General features: G+C 41.5%; 1 protein-coding gene across 3 annotated transcripts in view; it reads left to right on the plus strand.

The window, feature by feature from the left end:
• Positions 1-26,940, plus strand: part of ANO10 (anoctamin 10) — a 240,049-nt gene that overhangs the window by 62,201 nt on the left and 150,908 nt on the right. For all 3 annotated transcript variants that reach the window (XM_039527912.1, XM_039527911.1, XM_039527913.1), the window contains exon 11: positions 83-211. In XM_039527912.1, coding sequence (XP_039383846.1) covers positions 83-211 — 129 coding nt within the window. The remainder of the gene's footprint in view (positions 1-82; positions 212-26,940) is intronic.

Raw genomic sequence — 26,940 nt, forward strand, 5'->3', positions numbered from 1 at the left:
AAACCTTGTCCCAAGAGGAGCAAGAGAACTGGAGGAAGTAGACATATTGGTATTAATTATATTCCATTTTCTTTTATTTCAGTTGGCTTTTGAAACTATGAGTGTTATATCAGTAGTTACTAACTGTGCACTGATTGGATTGTCTCCACAAGTAAATGCACTTTTTCCAGATTCAAAAACGGACCTTATTTTGATTGTGGTATTAGCGGAGGTAAGTATGAGATTTAAATATCTGCATGTTTTTTTAGTAGCAAATGGCATTTACATCACTTGGAATTTCTAATATCTCATTTTTCACATCTTTTTCTCTCATTTACAAGGAAATGGAAATTCTAGCATCAGAATGGGTTTTTCATTGTTTTACTCTTAGATTAAATTTTTATTCTTGGCACTTTCATCTACTATGGATGTTGCACCTATGCTCTGCCACACAGTCTGAGTGTATGTTGCATTATATATTTCAAGAAGGATTTAATAGTACTAACACAAGAATAAACTTAGGTTTGTAATGCAGACTTACTCTAAGTTGACAGATATTAGGTGGACTTGCAGCCACCTCAGTAATGACTGCCGTGGTGCTTGTTCACACTACCCTCCTTGGGTTGGTGGACTGTGTCCTCACCAGGAGTGCCCCCTGCCCCTGTTCCTGCATGGAGCAGGGGAAAGCCAGGCAGCCTTGTCAAGTTCACTGCTCACTGAGCTGTGAACTTGACAAGGCTGCTCAGCTTGTGGAGGGGTATGGGGGCTGCCACTGGGCTTCTCACCCCAGCTGTGATCAGGGTCCGAAGCCGCCCAGCTCTCCAGGGGAGCAGGGGCAGCAGGACTCTAGCTGCCCAGCTTTCTTGTCACTTGCATGGCTCCTGCCGTGAAAGCGGAGGTGAAAGTAAGCCGGTACTCCCCGGTACGGTGTACTGGGGTGGCTCAGCTTCCCCAGGCGGCAATTTAAAGGGTCTGGGGCTCCCAGCAGCAGCTGGAGCCCCAGGCCCTTTAAATTGCCACCAAAGCCCCGCTGCTGGAGCCCTGGGGTAGCGGTGGTGGGGCTCTGGGAGTTATTTAAAGGACCGGGGCTCTTGCTGCCTCTACTGCCCTGGGCCCTTTAAATAGCTGCCGGAGCCCCACCACCGCTATCCCAGAGCTCCAGGGGCTGTTTAAAGGGCTGGGATGGTAGAAGCAGGGGAGTCCTGGGCCCTTTAAATAGCCCCTGGAGCCCTGGAGTAGCGGTGGGGCTCCGGGGGCTATTTAAAGGATCCGGGGCTCCAGCTGTCTCTACGGCCCCGACCCTTTAAATAGCTGCTGGAGCCCTGGAGTAGCAGCACCCACCCTAGAATTGGCCAGATTGTGTGAAAGGCAAGAGTGCAAGCTGATGCTGGATGAACAAATAGTGAGAAGAGAAGTAGGAAGACACTGGGGGCAAGTTATAGCAACCAAAGCACTATCCACACTGGTGCTATGTTGGTGGGAGATGCTCTCTAGCTGACATACTGCTACACTTAGCGCTGCAGCGCGCAGCAGGGCACACACACACAAACACACCCTCTGCAGCGCTGCCCTGCAAGCGCAGTGTAGTCAGTAGTCAGCCAGCGCCAGCTGCAGCGCCCCCAGCTGTGTCCGTCCTTCCCCACAGGAGCTGGAGGCGGACAGCTGGGAGAGTTTTCTCGCTGGGGCTTTGACTACACAGCGCTTCAAAGCGCCGCGCAGCAGAGGCTGCCATGCTGGCGCTTTGAAATGCAAGTGTAGCCAAAGCCATAATAGCTTCCACTTCTCATGGAGGTGAAGTAATTATGCTGATGGGAGAGCGCTGATGCAGTGTTATAGTGTAGACTTGCCCTAAGATCGGAAAGTTTATTCCCAGAGGGAAGAAAGCCATTCAGAAAAGGACAGATCAACTGTTTTAAGAGAAAATGTTATTTCTTCTTGCTTTTCATATACAAATGTAAATTTTGATTCTGTGCTGTTAAGTTTATAACAGAGTAATTGTACTTGTAAATTGATTTTAGTTTTTGTTTGTTTTAGACTTTATTAATACAAATATGTTGGAATAATGCATGTAAATAAAATTATTACTGCATAGTGTAATCTTTTTCACTTAATTAACATTGAAATCATTTTATAGAACTGGCTAGTCGTGATTTGTTTCCCTTAACTGGCTAGCCATGATTAGACATGGTCACTTAGGATTTGAGAAGGTTAAAGTGGGCTTATTTTTTACTTTGTTGTGTAATGTATAGCATTCTTTAGCATTGTAAGTCTATTGATTTATGTTCTCAGTTTGTTACAAATTGAGAAAATAGGATATTTGACTTTGATAATAGGGAATATCTAATTTTGAAAGTGCTTTTGGACTTTGCATGATTGTGGTTGGACCCTTACAAACAGAGGAGAATGAAAACTCTTATACTTGTTTTTTAGGATTTTTTAAAAATCAGGACATACTATTTAAAAGCTTGTCAGAAACTGTATATTTTTAAACTTAATGTTGAAAGTATCACTGCAAACTGGTTCCATGGTTCCCTTAGTTTTTTTCATTGCATTACTACAAATTGTTTTACTGTCTGAGAAATACAAGAAGAAAATCACAAAATTAAAAACCTTTTGTCAGTGGTTAAGAATGTACTTTTTCTTAAGTTTGAAACAAAGCATAGTAAACCAACTAATGATTGTTTATGTGGATATTTGTTAGTTATGTCAACTCCAGCTCCCACTGCAAAAGAGCAGAAGGAAAAGAATGTTAAAAATGATGTTTAAAAACTTTTTTTTAACATTTCCAGGCTCCCGACACACTTTTATTGTAGTCAGTTTTTTTTAAAAATACTAAATTTTATATAATTTGAACTCTACAGCCTTCTGAGTCCAAAATTATCAATATCAGTCAGGCAATTGTAGAGTGCACATAATTTTGCAATATTTTCTATAATACAAGTTATTGAGAAATATTATATGAAGCCTGTGGAGCTAAAAGAAAGTCTGTTCTCTAGCTGGTATAAAATCTTTGTGCGACAAAGATGTGTATATTGGTAAATTTATTTTTTTTAAATTATATTGAAACAGACAAACATAATGGGCTTACTTTTCATTTACATAAGATAATTTACACTGCTCTGGCAATGTAACTTCATAACGGAAAAGAAAGGCACCAAAGAATACCCACAGTATTCTTGCCAGCAAGTTAAAGAAGTATGGGCTGGATGAATGGACTATAAGGTGGATAGAAAGCTGGCTAGATCATCGGGCTCAACAGGTAGTGATCAATGGCTCCATGTCTAGTTGGCAGCCGGTATCAAGCGGAATGCCCCAAGCGTTGGTCCTGGGGCCAGTTTTGTTCAATATCTTCATTAATGGTCTGGAGGATGGCATGGACTGCACTCTCAGCAAGTTTGCAGATGACACTGAACTGGGAGGAGTGGTAAATATGCTGGAGGGTAGGGGTTGATACAGAGGAACCTAGACAAATTAGAGGATTGGGCCAAAAGAAACCTGATGAGGTTCAACAAGGATAAGTGCAGAGTCCTACACTTAGGACAGAAGAATCCCATTCACTGCTACAGACTAGGGACCGAATGGCTAGGCAGCAGTGCTGCAGAAAAGGTCCTAGGGGTTACAGTGGATGAAAAGCTGGATATGAGTCGACAGTGTGCCCTTGTTGCCAAGAAGGTTAATGGCTTTTTTGGCTGTATAAGTAGGGGCATTGCCAGCAGATCGAGGGACGTGATCATTCCCCTCTATTCGACATTGGTGAGGCCTCAACTAGAGTACTGTGTCCCGTTTTGGGCCCCACGCTACAAGAAGGATGTAGAAAAATTGGAAAGAGTCCAGCAGAGGGCAACAAAAATGATTAGGGGGCTGGAGCACATGACTTATGAGGAATCTCCTTTCTTAGAGGTTTTTAAGGTCAGGCTTGACAAAGCCCTGGCTGGGATGATTTAGTTGGGAATTGGTCCTGCTTTGAGCAGGGGGTTGGACTAGATGACCTCCTGAGATCCCTTCCAACCTGGAGATTCTATGATTCTATGATTCAAACTGTTGTGATTAGCAGTTATGTTGTGACATGTCTGCTCATTGACTGCAAGAGAGAGAAAAAGGGGGAGTGACTGACTGACTCTTCTGCCAAATACTCCTGAACCCACGGGAAAGTTTCTTGGGCTGGGATGGGAATGAGGAAACTGAGTTCCTATCTCACCTTTACTGTCAGTTTATAGTCCCATACACCTCATCATCCTTATTATTGACTAAACCCATGAACTCTATGTCTAAAAAGCAGTCAAGGACCAGCACCCATCAAATTCACACTGTAGCAGAAAATCTTAAAAGGGACCTCAGCAACATTAAGGCAGAAAACTGTCCCAAATGTGTCAGAAGTCCCTATCTGTTGTTAAGAGGATCTGAGGTCATTGTGTTAAGGTTTTGTGCTAGAGTGATTGATAAAGTTGGAGTATATATTACTCTTTCCATCTCCAACAGATGCTAAGTGAAAGCCTAATGGCATTTGGAGCGTTATTACCAGTGTGATGGGCAATACGAAAGGAATGCAAGAGACTTCTCCCTTAATTTGTTATTTCTATGCTTTTCAGATTTGAGTGGTCCTGACTCAACCTTAACTGTCACTAAACTAAGTTTGTGTATATGTTGTAAATGAGAATCTGGCCAAATAGTTCTACTTTTATTTGATAAAATTAAATTTAATTAAAAGCTAAAGAAATTGTACTTTTTGGCTAGAGCCAAGCAACCAGAAAAAAACATTTTTTCCCAAAAAGGTGTTTTTATTTTAGTAGAATAACAAATATTCTTCAAATTGAACTCATTTGTTCATATAGTAATATTTGGCAGTATTCAATACTAAAGGCAGAGTTGCAGGACACCATTGTAAGCATTCTGTACCAGACCCTTATATATTTGTGAAAAGAAAAGTGTTTTACATTAAAAACCACTAACTATGCTGCTTTCTGCTGTTTCTATGGGAACAAACATCGTATCAGCAAAATTAGAGTAAAGGAATTAAAATATCCAATGTTTCCAAAGTGTTGAAGCAGTGATTTTTAAAGCAGCTGACCCATTTTCATCAATCCAACATCTGCTTCCATGGCAACATGATTTGAACTAGCAGCCAGCAGCAGAATTATTGAAAGTCTGTCTTTTTTTTCACTTGTGGATAGATGCTGAATGAGTGCTGCAAGTGCACTTTTCAAACAAAGGAGTAAAAGTAAATATCTTCAAGCGGGATAAAGTCAGCCATTCCCTAACACATCTTTAAAACAGTTACTTACCATAATAACTATAGTTCTCTGGACAAGGTGGGTAAGGTAATATCTTTTATTGAACCAACTTCTATTGGTGAAAGAGACAAGCTTTTGAGCTTATACCGAGCTCTTCTTCAGGTTTCAGAAAGGTACTCCGAGTGTTGCAGCTAAATTCAAGCTGGAGTGCCCATATCACATATCCACATTCTTTGGGGAAACGTGCCCAAAGTGCCCCTAGTGTACAGTCCTGGACATTTCTAGTCTGCAAATGTCCTTTGGGTCCAAGAGCATAGCCACCTTCTCCTTTTGTGCAGAAACCCACAAATACAAAAAGGGACTGGACCCAAACTCCCTCTTGTTTCTTACACTAATGTGGGAATACCTGAGAAGTGACTCTCAAGAAGTTTGGTAAGTGTGTGGGGTTTGTGGATCCATAGGAACAATCATCTTGAAGAACTACAGTTACTATGTCAGGTAACATTTTTGTCTTTCTTTGAAAATTTTCCATATGGATTTCCACTGTTGATCACTAGTCTAGGAGGTGTGAAGAGTCTTAGTTGAAAACTGGATTGCAGTACTATTTCCCCCCCCCCCCCCGCCAAAGAAGGAACTAAGTATAGGAATTATGGTTGCATAAAGGTGTGAATACAACTCCAAGAAGCATCCTTGAATAATTCATTAATGAAGATACTGTGAAGCCATGCTGTGAAGTCTATCTTAGACCTAAAGAAATGTGCCCTAATCTCTACAGACAGGTGAACATCTGTCAGGCTGTAGCAGACAAATGTTAGGAATCCATTTAGACAGCTTTTGTATGGAAGATGGACCCATCTTTGATCTAATCTCTGGATCACAAAAACTCCAGGGATTTGTGGTGTGGATTAGCCATATTAGTAATAATTACTAGTATGACATCTATAAGTGTGAAGCCTGACTTTCCAAGTATATGAATGTGGTTTGGGAAAAAATGGAGACACCTAATGGTTTGTCTTAAGATGAACATTAGAGATCACCATAGACAGGAACTTGGGATGAGGCTGCAGGACTAGCTTACCGTATCCTTATAGAACGTGGTATAAAGGATCAGGTAGCAGGAACTAGATGTCACCAATTTCTGGGCGGACATAGTTATAAGGAATGCCATCTTCACATGGTATAATGGTGATATGGTATAATACTAAGGGTCCAACCATAGCCCCAGTAAACTTCATAAAATCCACTTTCAGATCTGTGATGAGGTGGTTCATACATTGGAAAATATATGAAGTTACCCTTTTAGACATTGTTTCTCTAGGGGAAACAAACTGAAAATCCATACACCAGAGGTTGAAAAGCAGTAATGTTAGCTAGTTAATAAAGCTCAAAAATTAACCCTTTGACTGTTTTAAGTGCTGCAGATAATCAAAGGGATTGAGAGCCATCTTGGATTTACTCCTTTCTGAGTTTTCCAGGTGGAGTCACTTCCATTTCATGCAGCAGATCTTCCTTCTCAAAGGCCTCCTCAGTTTACAAGTAAAGGCTTTTGAACTTCTGCAGAACACTGCAGATCCAGTGCCCTCAACAATCCAGAAGCAAAACTGTAAACCTGAGAGACTTTTGATGTAGATGAAGAATCAAACCCAATTCTGAGTTGATGGATGGTAGACTTGGAAATAGGACTTGTGGGTTCCAGTATTGGTTCTAGTATGCTGGAGAACCAAGATTGATGAGTATGGGATTATCAGGAGGATCTTGACTACATCCTGTTGGGCTTTCTGAATTTCAATCAGAGATGCTGGGTCCTGTCAACCTCTAGATAAAACAGTTTGAGGTGGCTTGATGCATAGTGACATCATCATTAAAACGTTTTTTCTTCACTTCCTATCCAGAAAGTGGCATCCTGATGCATGTTTTTCGCATGTCATGTAGCGCTTCTGGGGGAGAGCAAAGAGAAAGTGGAAGAAGATTTAGAGAGAGAGGTGTGTACATGAAAGAGATGGCATGAAATAAAACTAAGTATATGGTCTGTAGATTTGATGGTGCTTTGCAGGAATACCAGCAGACTGTAAGTCTGAAGGGCCAGCTACAACTAAAGTTACAGTAGTTCAAATATCTAGGTTCCTTAGTGCAGGATAATAGTGAACTCAGTGATGAACTTATAAGCAGCACAGTAAAGGCATGAGTTAAATGGATAGAAGTGAGCAGAGTGATCATCTGTAAGAGAATGCTTATTAAATTGAAAAGTAAGATCTACAAGATAGTAATTAGGCCTGTACTTTTGTATGGCGCTGAATGCTGGGCACTGAGAAAGAGACAGGAGGAGATCTTGAATACAATAGGAATGAAGATATTAAGATGGATGCTTGGACCATCTTAATAGACCATGTTCAGAACAAATGAATTAGGGGAAGTTTGAAGGTGGTTCCAATTATAAAAAAGCCTGGGGGATTCAGGCTTAGATTGTTTGGGGATGTGAAAATAAGATCAGAAGAATAGATAGGAAACAGGGCGTTAAACTTGGAAGTGGAGGGTAAGAGAAGGGTTGGAAGACCCAAAACTAGATAGATGGATGTCATACAAAAAGATTTGAGTAGCTGCAGAGTTTCTAAGGAACTGCTTCAAGACAGACTGGAATGGAGAAGGACTCAAAGAGCTGACCCAATGTGGGCAGGCTAAAGCTAGAAGAAGAAGAAATGGAGGATTGGGTCCTCATTCTCTCTAGGAGATGCCTTCCTCACTGATGAAGGGCTGTCTCCGCGCATACCCTCTGACACCATTGACCCTGAGTGTGTTGAACAAGATCAAACAAGACAAAGCCAGAATCATTTTAGTTATACCAAACTGGCTGAGACAGGTCTGGTACCCTTATCTGTTCTGCCTTGCTTTCTGTCCAGTGTTGAGAATTCCTTCCATTCCCCATCGGCTATCTCAGGATGCCACTCAAACTCTTCATCCCAACCTGGGAATTCTTTGACTAAAAGGTTGGCTCTTTGATGTGTCTCAAGGATAGAAACTTCCTGTTTGGCATAAGTACAACAGGCATTGTTAAACAGCAGAATCATATCTACATAAAGTGCTTTCCTTCAAAAATAGAAGAGAATTCACCATTAGTGTAAATGGTAACAGTTTTTTGCTTGTTCACTCTTCCCTTTCCACTGTTCTCAATTACCTGCGAGATATTTTTTTTTAAAGTCAGGTCTTTCTGTGAGTTCTATCAAGGTTCATACTTCATTAATCTGTAGAGGGATTTTCAGTATTTGCTAACCCAGTGACGACAAGATTCATGAAGGGGTTGATGATTCTGTTCCCATAGATTAGACAGCCTGCCCCTGTATGGGCTTTAAGCCTAGTCTTTAACTGCTTTATGAAGCCTCTTTGTAAACCGGTTCTTACTTCACTTCCCTATGAAGATGGCTTTCTTGGTTGCCATCATCTCTGCCTGAAGAGTCAGAGAAACAGTGACTTTAATGGCAGATTCCCCCCCTTTACAGTATTTTTCAAGGGAAAAGTTTCATTACAACCACACCCTAAATTTCTACCTAAAGTATCTTCTGAATTTGATATTATGTATTATAGCCAGGTTATTCATCTTCTGTTTTTTTTCTCCCAAAGCCACACCAGAACAGGGAGGAAGCTGCCCTCCATAGCTTGGATGTCAGTCTTTGAACCAAACCATTTAGAAAAGTTTCCAAGACTTTGTTTCATTTGTGGACACATCCTAAGGATCTGCATCTCCACTCAAAGACTCTCAAGAAGGATGTCAGGGTGTATTATCTCTTGTTATGAGGCTGCTAACATTCAATCTCTTTTTAGAGTACTTTTCCAAACACTATGCCATGGTTCATGCTGCCAGATTAGGTGTTGTGGTTGGCAGTCTTCAGTGTTAGATCTTCAATGTTAGATTTGACTCTGAAGCTCCCTCTTTCATCTGGGGATATTGCTTGGGAGTCATCTGAAGTGGAGCACCCAAACGGACACTCTCTGAAGAAGAAAAAGAGGTTACTCACCTTGTGGAGTAACTAGAGTATGCAAGCCGTGTGTCCCTATGGGTGCTCTAGTATGTGTCTTCCTTCCCCTCTGCTTTGCAGTTTTGTCTCACAAGACTTTGCAGTAGAGAAGAAAGTGAGGGTGGATTGCCCATGCAGCTCTGTATATCATCAGGATGAGGCACAAAGATGTCTGAAGCATGTGCACAGGCCAAATGGGCTTTGCTACTGAAAATCTGCAATCACAGACACGTGGGGCACATGTATACCTTAAGTGGAGTGCTTATATGGGCTCTCATCTTGAAGAACTCCAGTTACTGCATAAAGTGAGTAACCTCTCCTTTCTATCAAATGTACAAAGGAAAGAAACAGAAAAAACTGAGAATGATAGTAGGCCTTATTCAACACTACTTCAGTTTTACACCTGTGTAATTCCATTGATATTAATGGTATTACACCAGAGCAAAACTGGAGTGTAACAGAGGTGAATAAAGCCCTATATATAGGCTATGTCTACACTACTGCAGGATGGATCGCTGCTGTCATCAATGGGTCGATTTAGACGGGTCGATTTAGTGTGTCTAGTGAAGACCTGCTAAATCGATGGCAGAGCAATCTCTGGTCAACTTCAGTACTCCACCGGGAATGAGAGGAAAAAGTTAAGTTAATGGAAGAGCGTCTCCCATTGACCCGGCGCTGTGTAGCCACTGCAGTAAGTCGACCTAAGCTAGGTCGACTCCAGCTACATTATTCACATAGCTGGAGTAGTGTAATTTATGTTGACTTACCACGGTAGTGAAGACTTAGCCTAAGTAGGAGCCAAGTTTTTCAGCTGTAAATGTGTATTAACAAGTTGCCATTATCGCTTTGCAGATACAAGAACAACGCTTGTCACATAGAATTATGGAAGTGTCCCTGCTTCTTCCTCTCAGTATCAGTAGACGTTCTTTCTGTATTATTGCTCTACCTGCTCCATCATAATTGAGAATCATTGTGACCATTTCTGGAGGGAATTGGAGGGCACCATTCTTTTACAATTTCTTCTCCCCCAGCAATGGTATCTTAGTATTTGCTTTTCTTGCTGATCCCATTGTTTTCTGTGACATGGAGCAGTCAGTGTACATATTCTCACAATGCAAGGCTCTGGCTTGCCCCCATTCTATGAAGGACCTACTGCCACCCCATAGTTTCTTTTTCAGGTAATTCCATTTCTCAAACATAGGCGCAAAAAAACCCAACAACAACAACAACAAAACCCATACAGTTCTTCAGCCGATCTGAGGCTAGCTCCCAAGGGATTTTCCCCTTTGCCTCTCTCAACTCCTCCGGCCTTAGGGCCTATTGCAGGATTCTCCCATGCTCTGTTAATTGAGCTTTTCACCAGGAGGTTCCTACTGCCTTCCCTACCAGCCACTCCTAGGGAATTTCTCCTGTTTCCACTTCCCAGTCCTAGCTTCTGGCACGCTGGAAGTTGAAGAATAATCACTTGCAATATAAATATGATTGAGCCTGCCAATTGAGCCATAGCCACACACTGAAATCTGTTAATCACTTAGATACAAATGACTCCACTTCTGTTCTGGGGTCTGGGATCCATCTCAGACACTTTTCTGTTTTCATGGGGGAAAAAATCCTGCTGTATGCAGAGAGAGCTCCATGTCTGCTTTCTCCAATACTCTCGTAACTGCCCGGGTGTCTTCTGGACCAGTTACAGATGTCTCTTTCCTCTAAAGCGTCAGTGCCACCCTGTGTCACGCAGGTTGTATGTTTCTTGTTTATTTGTTTAAATGGTATAAAAATGGTTTGGGGCTGAGTTTAAATATCTGAAAATTACTAATTTTTCAATTTTCTGACTTAAAAGTAGGAAAGAATTATCTGTGCAGTTTGCTGGTTACATTTGTACCTCATTCTTATTTGTATTTTAGTTTGATTTGGATTTGACAGGTTAAATATGGAAAATGATCTAAAAGTAGCAGCTATGTGTTTCCACTGTTCATACTTAGTGAAGAAATAATTTTTAGGAAGCTATAGGTTTTACTCTTAGTATAGCAGGTATCTGAGTCAAGAAACATCTGTGCTTGCAAATGTAATGAAAGTTGTAAAATTTAGGCAGATAAGTAGAAAAATGCAGTTTATGGAAATTGTGCAATTATACGGTTCAGTGACATACATATGTAAAATAATTCTACAACATTACTAATTCTGAATGTTAAGGAAGGTTAATCAAAGCCACTGGTGATTTCAATTAACATATTGTTTCTATTTATGAGTTCCTTCTAATTCAGCTGCAAATGTCATTTTCATAAGAAATCAACCCCCAAAGTCCTGTTTTAAAACATAAAATGTGCATGTTTTCAGATGCTTTTTGTATGGAACAAAACAAAATATTTAAATTTTCATACCCTATGCTGGAAAGCTAGACCATTGCAGTTCAGGGTTGTTGGCTTTTCCCCCCAATGGACAATTATGGGCAATAGAAAATATGTCTTACTGATACTAATATTTTCAAACTGAAATTTTGTTGAATACCATTGGCAAACCAGATATCTTGATAACTGAAATACCTCAAAAATAATGTTTTATGAGAATATTTTTCCCTTTATTTCAAATGCCAGTAAAGTAGAAATAAAACTCCTTACAATGATATAAGAAACATGTACTAATGTATATGAAATTTCTACTTGAAAAGGCAAAAATAGATTTTCTTTACTTTAAAATAGGTAAAAATAAAATGTGTGATTTAAGGTTCTTTGAGTGTATGAGACCTACTACTTTGTGCAGTTTTTCATTTTTAATTCTTGAGTTAGTACATACAGCTAGATCCTGTGCTCATTGAAGTCAATGGGAAGGTTCTCATTAACTTGAATGATACGGACCAGGGCCATAGTAAAGTTACAATGCACTGCTAGCTGGGATTAGGGAAGAAATCCTCCCTCCCCCCCATTTTTGATTATGGGACAAATAGTAGCTGTGAGGCTGAGGATGAAGGAAAGAACAGAGACCAAGCAATCTGTGGATAACATTCAAACTTGAGAAAATTGAACACAGGTAAAAGAAAAACAATCACTTTATATATGGAGATTTTATGTAAGATTGTAACGTTGAAAGAGTGACTGTCACTCACTGTGTATTTGTACAATGCATGGTTGAGTCTTCTGGGTGCTATTGCAATATAAAGGTTTAATAATGGGTACTGTTTTTAAACTACTATTTTATAACATTGGATGATTCAGTTAAAATGAAGCCAGAACAATAATTTGTGTGTGTGTGTGTGTGTAATGTATATAGTGTGCATGTACTATACTCAGAACACCCATTAAATCTTGGATTTAATATGAATTTATAGAAGTTAGAGGAAGACAGATTGTTCAGTTCCTTTTTTTTTTTTTTAATTATCACCTCAATAAGAAGTTTGGCCTCTTCAAAATTGGGGAGGATTTGTGTAGGTGAGTCAAAATTGTCATCTGTTCATGTAATTTGATCAACAAGTTGTTGCCCATTGAAGCAAATTTCAGGGGCCATATCACCCAAGGGCAAAAATGACAATCAAAATAATAATGCTGATTGTTCACTAGGATTATATTTCATTTCTTTTGATGATAAATATATTCAAGGGTGTATCTTAGATCTTTTCACTGCCATCTAGTGTTTCTTTAGAGATATTCATGCCAATTTATTTTGGTCTTTTTTGTTTATTTTGAGTTTGAATAGTAATAACTGAGGGCACAGGGTTGCCCAGATGAAGAGGAGATTCAGTATTAAAGAATGCAAAGATCTAAGCAGACCTTTTTTACAGTTGGTAGTACTCTTTTATGGCATAGGCAAGCTGAAATTCTGCTTTGTTACTCAAGTGTAAAGATTTTTTTCCCCTCATCATCCAGCTTCTGCTTCTAAAGAGTCCAATGGACATTAACAAAAGTCTCACAACACATGAAACTTAAGTTTAAATATGTGACATCTGCTCTTCTTTCTTAATATTCTCTCCTCCGTGCTTTCCTTTTCTATTAAAGCTTCTCTGTTTAGCATGATGGAAGTTGAAGAATAATCATTTGCAATATAAATATGATTGAGCCGTGCCAATTGAGCCATAGCCACACTCTGAAATCTGTTAATCACTTAGATACAAATGACCCCACTTCTGTTCTGGAGTCTGGGATTCATCTCAGACACTTTTTTTCTGTTTTCATGGGGAAAAAATCCCGCTGTATGGATACGCACCAATACCCCATATTCCCAGAGTCATAGGAAGCAAGTATGAGGCAGAATGATCCTTCTAGCTCCATCCTGGCAAAGGCTCCCACAGCACTGAGATGTGTGCAGATTGTCTAGCAGGAAACCCTTATTTCTGCTACTAGTGATTTCCCAGAATCATAGACAAGTATTGCATCCGTACCCACAGGTATTGCAGCTCATGAAAGTGTTCCTCAGTGGTTAAATCTTGTAGTGATGCACTCTTTAGCAGCAGTTCAGAATGTTCTTCTTGGTAGCAGAAAATCATGAGAGCTACTTCATGAGAATTTATGAGAGCTACTTAATATAGTAAATGGAAGTGCTTCTCCATCTGGGCAGCTAGTCATGATGTGACTTTTACATAGTCTACAATTCAGAAGGTTTTTGGACTGTCTTTTACATTTCAAAGAATCTGGTCTAATGGTTAGCTCTATTAAGGTACATTTGGGTGACATTTCAGCCTTTCATCCTTATGTTGCTGGAAGGATTGTTTTCAGTAATCCTATGACAACCAGGTTCCTAAAAGGATTAAATAAACTTGTTCCCCCCTGTTGGAGATCCAGCTCTACCTTGGGACTTGAATTTAGTTGTTAGCTCTTATGGAACCGCCATTTGAAGCCTTAGCCTCTTGCTCAGTGTTACACCTCTCGGTTTTGGTTGCCATTGCCTCTGTGAGGAGAGTGAGGGAGCTACATGCCGTGGTAACAGATCCTCCATATACTATATCCTACAAGGGGAAGGAGCAGCCTAGGCTGCACCCTAAGATTTTTTCCAAAGTGGTGGCTGATATTCATCTCAGTTAGTACTTACTCATCTTTTTCCAAAGCCACATGCTCACAAAGATGAACAAAAGCTGCATACTTTAGATATGCACTGAACACTAGCTCTTTTACCTGGGTAGAACAAAGCCCTTTTGGGTTTCTTCCTAGCTCTTCATTTCCTATGCAGAACAAATGAGAGGCCACCCTATTATGGTAAATGGCTCTCTAAATGGATTGCCAGCTGCATTATGTTACTCCTGGGGGAATTCTGCACCACTGTGCATGCACAGATTTCATGTGCTGTGCAGAATTTTTTTCCCCTCAGAAACTACATTCTGCTGAAAAGGTTCTCCAGTTATGCCTTTGTTCACCAAGGGCCGCTGTGGCACTAGAACAGAGAGCAGCAGCTTCCGGGACAACCCCTGCTGCTGCCTTCCTCACAGGGCCTTGGCTGTGGGGCATGGGATATGGGGGGATGAACAGTGTGGGGCACACGGAGCTGATGGGGGGGTCACAGTCTGAGTTTCAGAAGGGCTAGTGGGGGGAACAGAGTGGGGCAGGGGCTGAATGGAAGTGGGGGTGCAGGACCACTCAGGGGTGGGGAAGGGGTTCAGGGACACATGGGGACAGGGAGGAGGGTGCAGGGCGATGGGGGGAAGAGGAGGAGGAGGGAGGAATGGGGACGGGCAGATATGCCTGACTGAATGAGAGAGGCTAGGGGGTCAGCCGGGTTCTGCATGGTGGAGGCTCCCTAACCATCCCTCCCCAACCAAAAAAACCTCTGTTCCATACTTTTCCACCCACACCCAACAACCCTCCAAGTTCACACCCAGGCTCCTTCCCAGCAATTACTTCCCTCTCCCTCAGCTCCTCTTTTATCCCTGACTCCCTCAAGCCTTTGCACTGCTTATGAGGCGTGCAGGAAATACATTTCAATATTGTAGTTTTAATGAATTATTACCCAGAGTTCTGTATTAATATGCCTAGTAAGGAATTTAGTTGTCAAAAACATTTCCTGAATCTTTTTTGTAGTTTGTACTGTTAGACATACTTGCTGACAGATATTCTGAAATTAATTACCAAAATAATGGAAACTGACATGATTATATTGTGGTGTTTTGACAAAATATGCAGAATTTTAAAATAATATTTGCAGAATTTTTAATTTTTTGGTCCATAATTCCCCCAGGAGTGCTATGCTGCTAAAGGTATCACACCTCCTGAGAAGTTGTCATCACATTCAAGTAGGGTGCATTCGGCCTCTGCTGCATTTGTAGAAAACATTTTTATTGTCAACATTTGTAGAGCAGCAATGTGGTCCTCATTTGACACATTTGCTTGATATTATACAATTACTATGGGTCCAGCCACAGGAGCCTTTGTACACTAGGGAATTTTACAACCAGTTCCAGTGGTGAACTAGTTGGAGCCCTAGTGTACATGATAAGACTCCAATTTTGCAGAAGCAATTTGTAGCACCATTAGTAATATTTTTTGTAGAACTCCCTAGCATAGACAGTAATTTATAGTTAAATTGACTAATTTTTTGTCCAGTGCAACCAGATATGTCCAGGAAACATAACTTGAGTTCTCTCTTTCTTTCTCTTTTTACAACAAGAAGGTAAACAAATCAGAAGATTTTTTGACCACTAATCTACTACACTTTCAACTTTGGATAGAAAAAAATGTACCTCGGCTCCAGAACTTACAGTACAACATTTCTTTGTTTGCATGTTTTGAAGAGAGGGTCTAAAATAGAAAAATGTTGCAACTTCATCTGTGTAGTTGTAATGTGTAATTTGGTAGACTGTTACCAAAATATAACCTCCTGGCATTTCTTTAGTTATTGCTGTTTATCATGCTGATGATACTGCATATATGCTAAGTAGATATACTAAAAATATGAAAAATTTGTTGGAAACTTACTGCATAGCCTCTTATCAAAGTGAAACAAATGATCTTAATTGCTTTAATTTGATTTTCCCAATAAATCCCAAAGCACCAACTATATTATAAATTAATGGCCTGTGAAACTTCAGCTTAAAAAAAAATCCCTTTTTGATTTATTTAGGTGTCAAGAAGCCTATGAAATAATTAAAAAACCAAACCAAAACAAAAAAAAAACCCCACCACCTTCTGGAGCTTTAAAACTGCTAAACTACTTTCTTTTTTAAAATTTAATTTTGTTAAACTGGGTTTTGGACCGAGAGAGTACAGTTCAGAGTGAATTTTCTAGAACTGATTTTATAACCTCTGTGAAAAGGGATTTATACAATAAAGACTGATATAGCATCACAAGTGATGCTGTAAAGTAAATGTCAAAAGAAATAGGATATATTTAATTCTGTTTTCATTCTGTACTTGAGGGAAGTGTCAATCCAGAAAGTCACTTCTCTGATCAGAGGAAATTAGTGGAGTGATGTGCAATTCTCAAAGGCATTTTTCATTAACTGTGTCAATGTGCAAGAAGCACAAGATATGCAGCTGCTTTAGGTATGAATACAGTTAATAGTCCTTTTGAAGTCACAGGAGATTCAAAATGCATGCATGTAATCAGCTGAATCTATATAGTGGATAATACAAAGCAGGCACAGTTAGAAATGACTGAGAATTTATATACTGTAATATGTTTGGTCAAGGTTAATCTCAATCAGAAATTATCACAAGAAATTGTGTGTGTGTGTGTGTTTAGGGGATTGAAGACAAACCAATACTAAAACCTTTTATTAGATTTGGAACATTATTGCAATACTTATTAGAATTATTATAACTTAGGGTGTATCTACATCTTCATTAAATTAATTTTTCAGGACCTTATAACTATTGTAAACTATTGTTGTGAACTGAAACTTTGTTTAAAGCCTTGATGGGAAAAATAAATACTTTTAAATATTAAAAGAGAAATATGTTGTCATTTTTACAGTTATAGCAGGGCAGGCAAAACACCTACTGAATTCAGACACTTTATCATGCTGCTCTAACTTAAAAAAGGCTTCATTTTTTAGAAGATGAATTTATTAGTGTAGATGAACAATAGTGGTGAGGACCCTGTTTCCACATAGATTAGAGAGGCATGAGAGAGAGAGCTGTAGTTCATAATATGGATTAATGCATTTGTGCATCTTGAAGAATTATATATTGGAAAGAGAGAATAAATCATTAATAAACATTTTAAATAGTAAAAATAGTTTAGTCACATTTTCTCTCTTGTGGTGCTGTGAAAACTACTCCGACAAAAAGAAAAACTAAGAATACAAACATTATGCTAAGGCCTTGTTTACACACAGTTAGTGTGTCAATTTAACTAAATCAGTAGAAAGTAAATTTAGTTAAATCGGTACAAAGACTGTGTGTACACAAACCTGGAGGGTCAGATCTTTAAATGTGTCTAAGGAGCCCACAACACAACTTGTAGCATAGAACTCACCTCTGCATGTCCATAATCTTGTGTACGCTATGTAGGGCCAGTCTCCAGCTGTAGTTAGAGCAGCCTAAGGACTGCCACAGCCTTTAAAAGCGAAAGCGACAGAAGATGATTGGTGCAGTTTAGTGTGTCATGGCCATGTCCTATTTCCTCCAGCCATTCTTCCTATCCAGCCAGCAAGAAAGAGGATGACACTGGAGCCATTTAAGGCCTTCAGTAGATCCCTCTTAAACAAGGGTGATTCTGATGTGGTAGATAATCATAGAATTAAAGGACTGGAAGGGACCTCGAGAGGTCATCTAGTCCAGTCCACTGTATTCATGACAGAACTAAGTATTATCTAGACCATCCCTGGCAGGTGTTTGTCTAACATGCTCTTAAAAATCTCCAGTGTTGGAGATTCCACAGCCTTCCTAGGCAATTTATTTCAGTGCTTACCTACCTTCATAGGAAGTTTTTCCTAATGTCCAACCTAAACTGCCCTTGCTGCAGTTAAGCCTATTGCTTCTTGTTCTGTCCTCATGCTGACATTCACAAAAGATTTCACGAGAAGTGTGGGAGAATGCTGCTGCACTGTTGGAGGATCTGGCTTAAGTGTTGTAAAACACAATAAGTACATAGGGAAAAATGGAGAAAACTTTTTCTCTAATATTTCAGTTATAGTAACCTTAGCTGTTACTTGTGACTAACTGTAATATTGTACAGTTATGGTTGAGATTGTCAGAGAAAGTTAAGGGAGCCAGGTGCTCAAATCATACCAAATTTCAGTGGGATTTGGGAGACTAGCTCCCTTAAACCCTGAATATCTCACCCTATATATTTTAAACTCTTATTAAATCTTTGTATTATGAGAAAGTGCCTAGTTGCTACCTTACTTATTTGTATTTTCCCCTATCCTCTCTGTCTTTTTTTTTTTAATGCAAGCTATTCAGGCCAATGACTGTGCTGTCTTTTATATTTGGAAAGTATCTAGATTCTTGTGGACCTTACTGGACACACATAACAGCAGGCAAAAACAAAAATTAGAAGTGTGATTTTTCAAATTGACAACGTTCCTTTTAAATACACTTGTGAAGCTGTTGTTTCCTTTTAGGGGAGCACAGAATTGTATTTTAATATTAGCGAGTAGAAGTGACCTGAATACAGAGAAGTGGTTTGAATTTGCCAGTCAGGGAGCACCACATTAACCATTTCAACCAGGTTAGAGGATACTTAGTGGACCCAATGGGGAGTGACAGTGTCTGGTATGAAGCTTCTCAAGTTGCAAGTGCCAGCATTGCTAAATACACATGTTTAAAATCTAGAAAGAAGACTAATAAGAGATTTGATTCCAATCTGACATGCAAACTAAATCAGTTGCCTTGTTTGTGCATCCTTATTTTGTATGTTTGTATTGCAGCATCACTTCAAATGGCCTTTTGTCTTGCAAAAAGCAGAAAACATGTAGGAAAATATTTCATGGGTAGAGGTGGTCATTACAATGCTCCCTGTTTTCAGATTGTTCAATGCTTCTTTAGATTTAGCTGCATCACTGGCCTCTCAGCAAGTGACCATCTGCTCTCTCCTCTCCAACAAGCCTCAGAACATTCGGTTTTTCCCCACTAGCTACACAGCCCCAGGTCATCAAGCCCCCTTCAAGCCTTATGTTTACTTGAATCAATAAGTGGGGCTGGAATTTAAATACTGTAATGGTGCCTAACAGTTTAGGAGTCAGGAATCGTTTGATTTAATCCTCAGTGTGGGTATGAAAGAACAGATAGGATGGAGCCTTAAGGATCATATCAACATATGCATATTAGAGTCTAAAAAAATGTTTGATTGAGTCTGAAAATAAGTAGCCTTTCATCCCTCTAAATTAAAATATTCAAAATTCATAGCTGTGCTTTTGAATATGGTGATACACACAGAAAATACTACAACCCAAAAAGTGAGGGGCTTAGTTATCCTACAGTTAGTTTTAGGAAAAAGGAATACTACAATAAAACTTGAGAAATCCTTGTCTCAAAAATACACAAGGCTGGAAGAGCATATCTTTGAGTGCAGAAAGATTTTGTTCTGTAAATAATTTTTTTGTCAGACTTTATATGAAAATTTAAAATAAAACACAGGGAAATGATTGACGGGAGTAGTTATACTTTTCCATCCAGGAACCATTTGAAATAGTTCAAATAATTAATTACTAAGTGGCAAAACAGGAAGTGTTGTGCTTATCTCCCCCTCCCCCTCCCCACACACCTGATTGGTGCGCACCTGCATGTCTGAAAACAGAGTGTAGTGTTTTAATAAATCTGAGTTTACTATTTTTGTCCTGTGACAAAAACAAATTTTTCTGTATTTTTACTTCATATGTGGTACTGTTAGCTCATCTAGTTTTTTTTCAGGTTGGTTTTCACAATTCTGTGGTTAGTAATTTTCCTCTTCAAGGGCATATCCATGACAATATGGAGGGCGTTTATGAGAGCACCTTTCTGCCAAATAGGCAAGAGTTTTATGATGTCCTCAGTGATAAAACTTGCGTTTTAAAGGTGGAATTGTGGCCTATTAGATCATCTCCAAAACAAATTTTTACAGTCTGTCTTGTGGGTAGACATTTCTGCTTTGTTGACTCAAACTTGAGCAAGCTCATTATAATTACTCCAACAATTTGGCAGCTTTTCTGTCCACCTTATAGTTCATTCATCCAATCCATACTACTTTAACTTGCTGGCAAGAATACTGTGGGAGACCATATCAAAAACTTTGCTAAAGTCAAGATATATCATGTCCACCACTTTCCCCATATTCACAGAGCCAGTTATCTCATCATAGAAGGCAATCAGGTTGGTCAGGCATGACTTGCCCTTGGTGAATCCTTGTTGATTCTTCCTGATCACCTTTCTCTCCTCCAAGTGCTTCAAAATGGATTCCTTGAGCACCTGCTCCATGATTTTTCCGGGGACTGAGGTGAGGCTGACTGGTCTGTAGTTCCCCAGATTCTCCTTCTTCTCTTTTTTAAAGCTGGGCACTACATTTGCCTTTTTCCAATTGTTGGATTTCCCCTGATTGCCACGAGTTTTCAAATATAATGTCCAATGGCTCTGCAGTCACATCAGCCAACTCCCTCAGCACCCTCGGATGCATTGCATCCGGCCTCATGAACTTGTGCATGTCCAGCTTTTCTAAATAGTCCTTAACCAGTTCTTTCACCACTGAGGGCTTCTCACCTCCTCCCCATTCTGTGCTGCCCAGTGCAGCAGTCTGGGAGCTGACGTTGTCTGCGAAGACCAAGGCAAAAAAAGCATTGTGTACTTCAGCTTTTTCCACATCATCGGTCACTAAGTTGCCTCCCCCATTCAGTAAGGGTCCCACACTTTCCCTGACCACCTTCATGTTGCTAACATACCTGTAGAAACCCTTCTTGTTACCTTTCACATCCCTTGCTAGCTTCAACTCCAATTGTGCTTTGTCCTTCCTGATTACATCCTGCATGCTCGAGCAATATTTTTATACTCCTCTGTAGTCATCTGTCTCCTCCTTCGTCATCTGATCCTTTTTGTGTTTAAACTCACCAAAGATTTCTCTGTTAAGCCAGGCTGGTCGCCTGCCATATTTGCTATTCTTTCAGCACATCGGGATGGTTTGTTCCTGCACCCTCAGTAAGTCTTCTTTAAAATACAGCCAGCTCTCCTGGACTCCTTTCCCCCTCATATTAGCCTCCTAGGGGATCCTGCCTATCAGTTCCCTGAGGGAGTCAAAGTCTGCTTTCTGAAGTTCAAGGTCTGAAGTTGTAAGTGCTATTGTAAAATTGAAACACAGTAAAAGATCAGGGGTAGATAATGTACTAGCAGCATTACTAAAATCAATTGGTGACAGTGATATTGATTTCACATGGAAAATTTGCAACGGTGACTAGAAATTGGCCAGACAATTGGACAAAGGAAATCTTTCTGCTTTTACTAGGGAAAGGGGATGTAACTGAGTGCAGTAACTATTTTACCAGCTCTCTGATATTGCATGTGAATAAAATGCTGCTCTGCATAATTCAGGATTGCATGAGGGCAATGATAGAAGCAGAATTATCACCACAAGAAGCTGGTTTCAGAGAGAAATGAGGCACACCTGCTCAAATTGCAAATATCTGTCATATTAGTGAGAAACACAGGGAGTATAATCACCTATTGATTGTGTTTCATTGACTACTTCAGAAGTCACTTTAGTGTCCCTTTTTTGCAGAATAATTACTGTGTTCACAAAGACAGAGACAGTATTTGCTGATATTTAAGCCATTTTGCAATTCCCATCTCTTTCTCAGGCTATTCTTGAGGGCGGAGTGGATAATGGTGGTTTACTTTGATTTTTGTCCACTTGTAAATAAATTTTGTTTAAATATGTATGATCTGAGACCTGTAATTGGACACATTTTTATAATTAAAATAACATATTTGGGGTCACTGGGCGACCTCAGCAATTAATGCCATAGCTGCTGGAAATGTTTCCTCCAAACTAAAGTATAAAAGTATCTATGGCTACTTGACAATGTTTATAAAACTTGTAGTAGGGAAACATTAACAAAATTGCTATCAGTAAACAACGTGTCTTAAATGCCAACCTACTTTACAGTGTATTAATAATCACGGTTATTTCTAGCTTTACTCAGGCCCTCTCTGAAAGCATCTGAGCTGTAGACACACATTATGGAAGATGATCTTAAAAAGTCATTGAACAAGAACATGGATATTTCACTAGATCACACAAAGGTGGTGTGATTAAGATATGGAAAGGTAGATGAGGTCTTCTTTTTAAAGGTAATGGAAAAATCCCTGCAGCTTTCGGGCTTTACAGATTTTCAAACCAAGGTAAGCTGCCCGAGTACAAGTGATTTTTACACCAGTGCAATGCATCTATACTGGAGGTTTGCAGTGGTGCCTCTCTACTGATGGATATACCGATGCAAAAAAATGTAGACAAGGTATTAGTAATAGCTTGCATGTATAGAGAGAAAGAAGAGTCAAAGGTGACCCAAATTTGTGAAATGAATTGCTGCCCATAACATAAGAAAGATATAGAGGTTATAGCTGTAAACTGTAGTCCTTTTTATTGTACATTCTGTTCTTTTTTTGTCTATTTACCTCACTTTCATGTCTGTACTCATATTTCTCTCATTTCTGCATAGACTATATGGCAGTAGCACACCAAGTTTTAAAGTTAGTTTATAAAGACCATTTTGATGCTGTGGCAGAATGGGTTCAGACTGAAATGGCGGGAGTAAATGCATGAAATAGAAAGTCACATTGGAATAATCAGACACAGGTCAACAATTTCACCATTTGCTTTTGCTCTTGGGAAAAAAACAGGGTGGTGGCATAGTGGCTGTCATTTCTGAGGAAGAACTCTGCATTTCAAATCACAGCTGATTAAACCCTGAGCCTACTCCAACAACAAAATATAGGGATCTGCTCTCTGAAGTAATGGTTGTAGTTTAATACCCCATATCTACCTGTTCTGAGCAGAGGCCAAAATAGGAAATTATGGGGTGTTCCAAAGTTTTTTTTATTGAGGGTGTTGTGTATCTGTTCAGTATTTCCTCTTCCCTTATGACTTTGTGCCAGGTGGATTGATTTAAGTCAAGTCTATTTAAATCACCAAGTGAAAAAAATCTCAATTTAAGTAATCTATTTTTCTAAAATCAACTTTTCTATTTGTACTTCAGTTCCTTTCTAAAAATGAGTTCTTATTGGTTGATATAACCATTAAACCGTGTTTATTTACAACTAAATATACCAAATCTAGTATAAAGGCTCTGTCTTTTTGCTACCTAGGAGGGTACACTATAACTATATGCATTTATTTAAGCAATTATATATCTTAATATTTTCAGATCCTTGATTGTTATACATTTTTAGTTTCTTAGAAAATGGTAAATGATATATTGCTTATTTACTAGATAATTGACTTTTTGCTTATGATTTGTGTCAAGCTGCATTAGGATGGTATCTGGAATTTAATTAAATATACAAAACAGCATAAAGATTTATTTTTATTAAATGAAAACAACCTTAAATACTTTGCTTGAGTCGAGAAGTTTATATATCCAGTCTTTTCATCTATGCCGTTTTTCCGGAATTTGCTGGTTCTTCTTCGAGTGCTTGCTCATATTGATTCCAATTAGGTGTGCGCGCGCTGCGTGCACGCTCGTCGGAAGATTTTTACCCTAGCAACACTCGGTGGGTCGGCTGGGCGCCCCCTGGAGTGGCGCCGGATATATACCCCTGCCGACCCAACTGCCCCTCAGTTCCTTCTTACCGCCCGTGACGGTCGTTGGAACTGTGGAGCGCGGCTTTGCTGATCTTCACATCCCTAGCTACTCGTAGTTCTCTACTGCTATTTGTGTCATAGTTCGAGTTTGATAGTTATAGTTAGTATTAGTTATTGTATTTATAGTTAGTGTATATAGTTAAAAGGGGGGTTTGGAGATTAGCCCCTTTCCCCCGCCCCGGTATGGGCCCATGCCCAAAGCACCGGGGTTCAAAACTTGCTCGGCGTGCTAAAAGCCGATGCCAATAGGGGATCCCCATGACTCCTGCCTCAAGTGCCTAGGGGAATCCCACCTTCCAGACAAGTGCCGCATTTGCAAGTCCTTTAAACCAAGGAAGCAGGAGCGGGACTTTAGACTGAAGCAGCTCCTCATGGAGTCGGCACTTACTCCTGCAGCGTCGGTACTGAATGCCCAACAGACTGCTTCGGTAAGGAGCGCCCCTTCAACCCCGGACCGCTCCGGTACCGAGAAGGAGTCCCGGCACCGACCTTTACCGGCACCGACATCTGCTCGGCACCGCTCCCTGTCCCCGAGACCCAGGAAGCAACATAGCGCTCCAACTGCTGCAGCTCAACAGAAGGAGCGCTCTTCGAAGACGGCTCGCCCGGCACCGTCCTCTGCCACGGCACCGTCAGTTGTGGCACCGCCAGTTGCGACTCCACTGAGCTCGACACCATCGATTCCGGTCCCACAAGGGCTGTTGAGTCCGGTGCTTGACAGCTCCCCGGCTCATGCTGTGGTTGAGCTTGCCCTGCCTTCTACACCGGAGACCACCTCCACGGCACGGGAGCTCATTGCCATGACAGAGTCGGCACAGCCTCAACCCCCGGCACCGCCGGTGCGGGTTATTCAATCTGTCGGAAAACCAGCTCTGGTAAGGCTGCCTTGCGTTGCCCCAACAGAGAGTCGACATTCAAGATCATGATCTCGCAGACGCTCTCGATCTCGCCGTTCCTGCTCCCGGCGCCGCTCGCAGTCCCGGTACCGCTCTCCATCGTGGTACCGGTCGCACTCACGGCACCGGTCACCGTCTCGGTCGCCGACCAGGTACTCCCGGTACCAAGCCGACTCCCGGCACCGCTCTCGGCACCGTGTTTCCCACAGTCGCTCTAGACAAAGGGACTCGAGGTACCCCTTGACCTCCCGGCACCGCTATGGTAGAAGGTCCTGGTCTCGCTCGCGGTACCGTTATGGGTCACGGTACCGCTCTCCGCTACCAACCCAGGAGTGCACATCCAAATCTGTGATGCCCCCCCAGGGTCTCTCGGCACCGCCGTGGCCTTCCGGACACACATTGGTGTCCTCTCAGGCTGGTAGTGCATCCTACCAGCAGGAACATGACTCTGACATCCCCAGCCAAGGACCTCATCACTGATCCTTCTGGACACCGTGGGCATACCACCAATCCCAAGGTGCTGCACCAGTCGCTCCACGGTCGGTCCCGTCAGAACACCGGGCACCAGAGGTGACGCTAAGCCGTCCTCCACCTACGGGCACGCATGAGGCTCCAATCCCAACTGCGGACACCCAGACTCCCCCGACACAGAGGACGTTCCCGCAAATACAGGAACCCCCACAGGACCCCTTGGTCCCGGGCCTCTCCTCTTCCTCCTCGCCTGACGAGGCGGTGGTGGGAACATCCTCCTAAGGCCCTCCACCGATTGATCTCAGAGCCCATCAGGACCTCCTGAGACAAGTGGCTCTGAATATGAACCTACAAGTGGAGGAGGTCCCTGAAGTAGAGGACCCTGTTGTGGATATCCTCTCAGCTGAGGCACCCACTAGAGTGGCCCTGCCATTTATCCGCACCATACAATCCAATGCGGATACCATCTGGTAGTCCCCGGCCTTGATTCCACCTACAGCAAGGGGGGTTGAGAGGAAATATATGGTCCCCTCAAAGGGGTACGAATACCTCTACACTCATCCACCTCCTTGCTCTTTAGTGGTCCAATCGGTGAATGAACGAGAGCATCATGGCCAACACGCCCCGGCTCCTAAGTCAAAGGAGGCTAGACGCATGGACCTCCTAGGCCGTAAAATGTACTCTGCCGGGGGCCTCCAACTTAGGGTGGCAAACCAGCAAGCCCTCCTAAGTCGGTATATCTTTAACATGTGGGTGTCCGTGGGGAAGTTCACGGAGCTTCTTCTGCAGGAGTCCCGCCAGGAGTTTACCGCTCTCCTCGAGGAGGGTAAAAAGGTGGCGAGAACCTCCCTCCAGGCTTCTCTGGATTCCACGGACTCGGCAGCCAGAACCTTGGTGTCAGGAGTGACGATGTGGCGCATCTCCTGGCTCCAAGTATCAGGCCTTCCCCCTGAATTGCAACAAACCATTCAGGATTTGCCCTTTGAAGGCCAAGGCCTGTTTTCAGATAAGACTGACCCCAGACTGCAAAGTCTGAAAGATAATCGTGTTATAATGAGCTCGCTGGGTATGCACACGCCAGTGACCCAACGCAGGACCTTCCGGCCACAGCCACACCGCCCTTACGCCCCGCCTAGACTGCGGCAGGACTTTAGCAGAAGGCGTGGCAGAGGAAATCGTCAAAGGTAGTCTGGCCCTCAAGGAGGCCAAAATCAGGCGCCCCCAAAACCACCAGCAGGGCCCAAACAAAACTTTTGATGGGACGCCCGAGGGCGGCCCACCAGTTACTTTCCCGGATCCTTTTCCTCCATTTCTCAACCGTCTCTCTCATTTCCTCCCTGCCTGGTCCCAACTCACTTCCAACCTCTGGGTCCTGCGCACGGTGGAATTGGGATACCACCTCCAGTTTGTTTCAACCCCACCTTCCCACCCTCCCTCCCTCCCCATCCCTCTTCAGGGACCCCTCTTACGAGCAATTCCTCTTGCAAGAGGTCCAGTCGCTCCTAGCTCCAGGAGCCATAGAGGAGGTACCAAAAGACATGAGGGGCAATGGGTTTTACTCCCGTTACTTCCTAATCCCCAAGGCAAAGGGAGGTCTGCGACCGATCTTAGACCTGCGAGAACTCAACAAATTCATGATAAAGCTGAAGTTCCGCATGGTAACCC

Source organism: Mauremys reevesii, linkage group 2, assembly GCF_016161935.1.
Source record: "Mauremys reevesii isolate NIE-2019 linkage group 2, ASM1616193v1, whole genome shotgun sequence".
NCBI lineage: Eukaryota > Metazoa > Chordata > Testudines > Geoemydidae > Mauremys > Mauremys reevesii.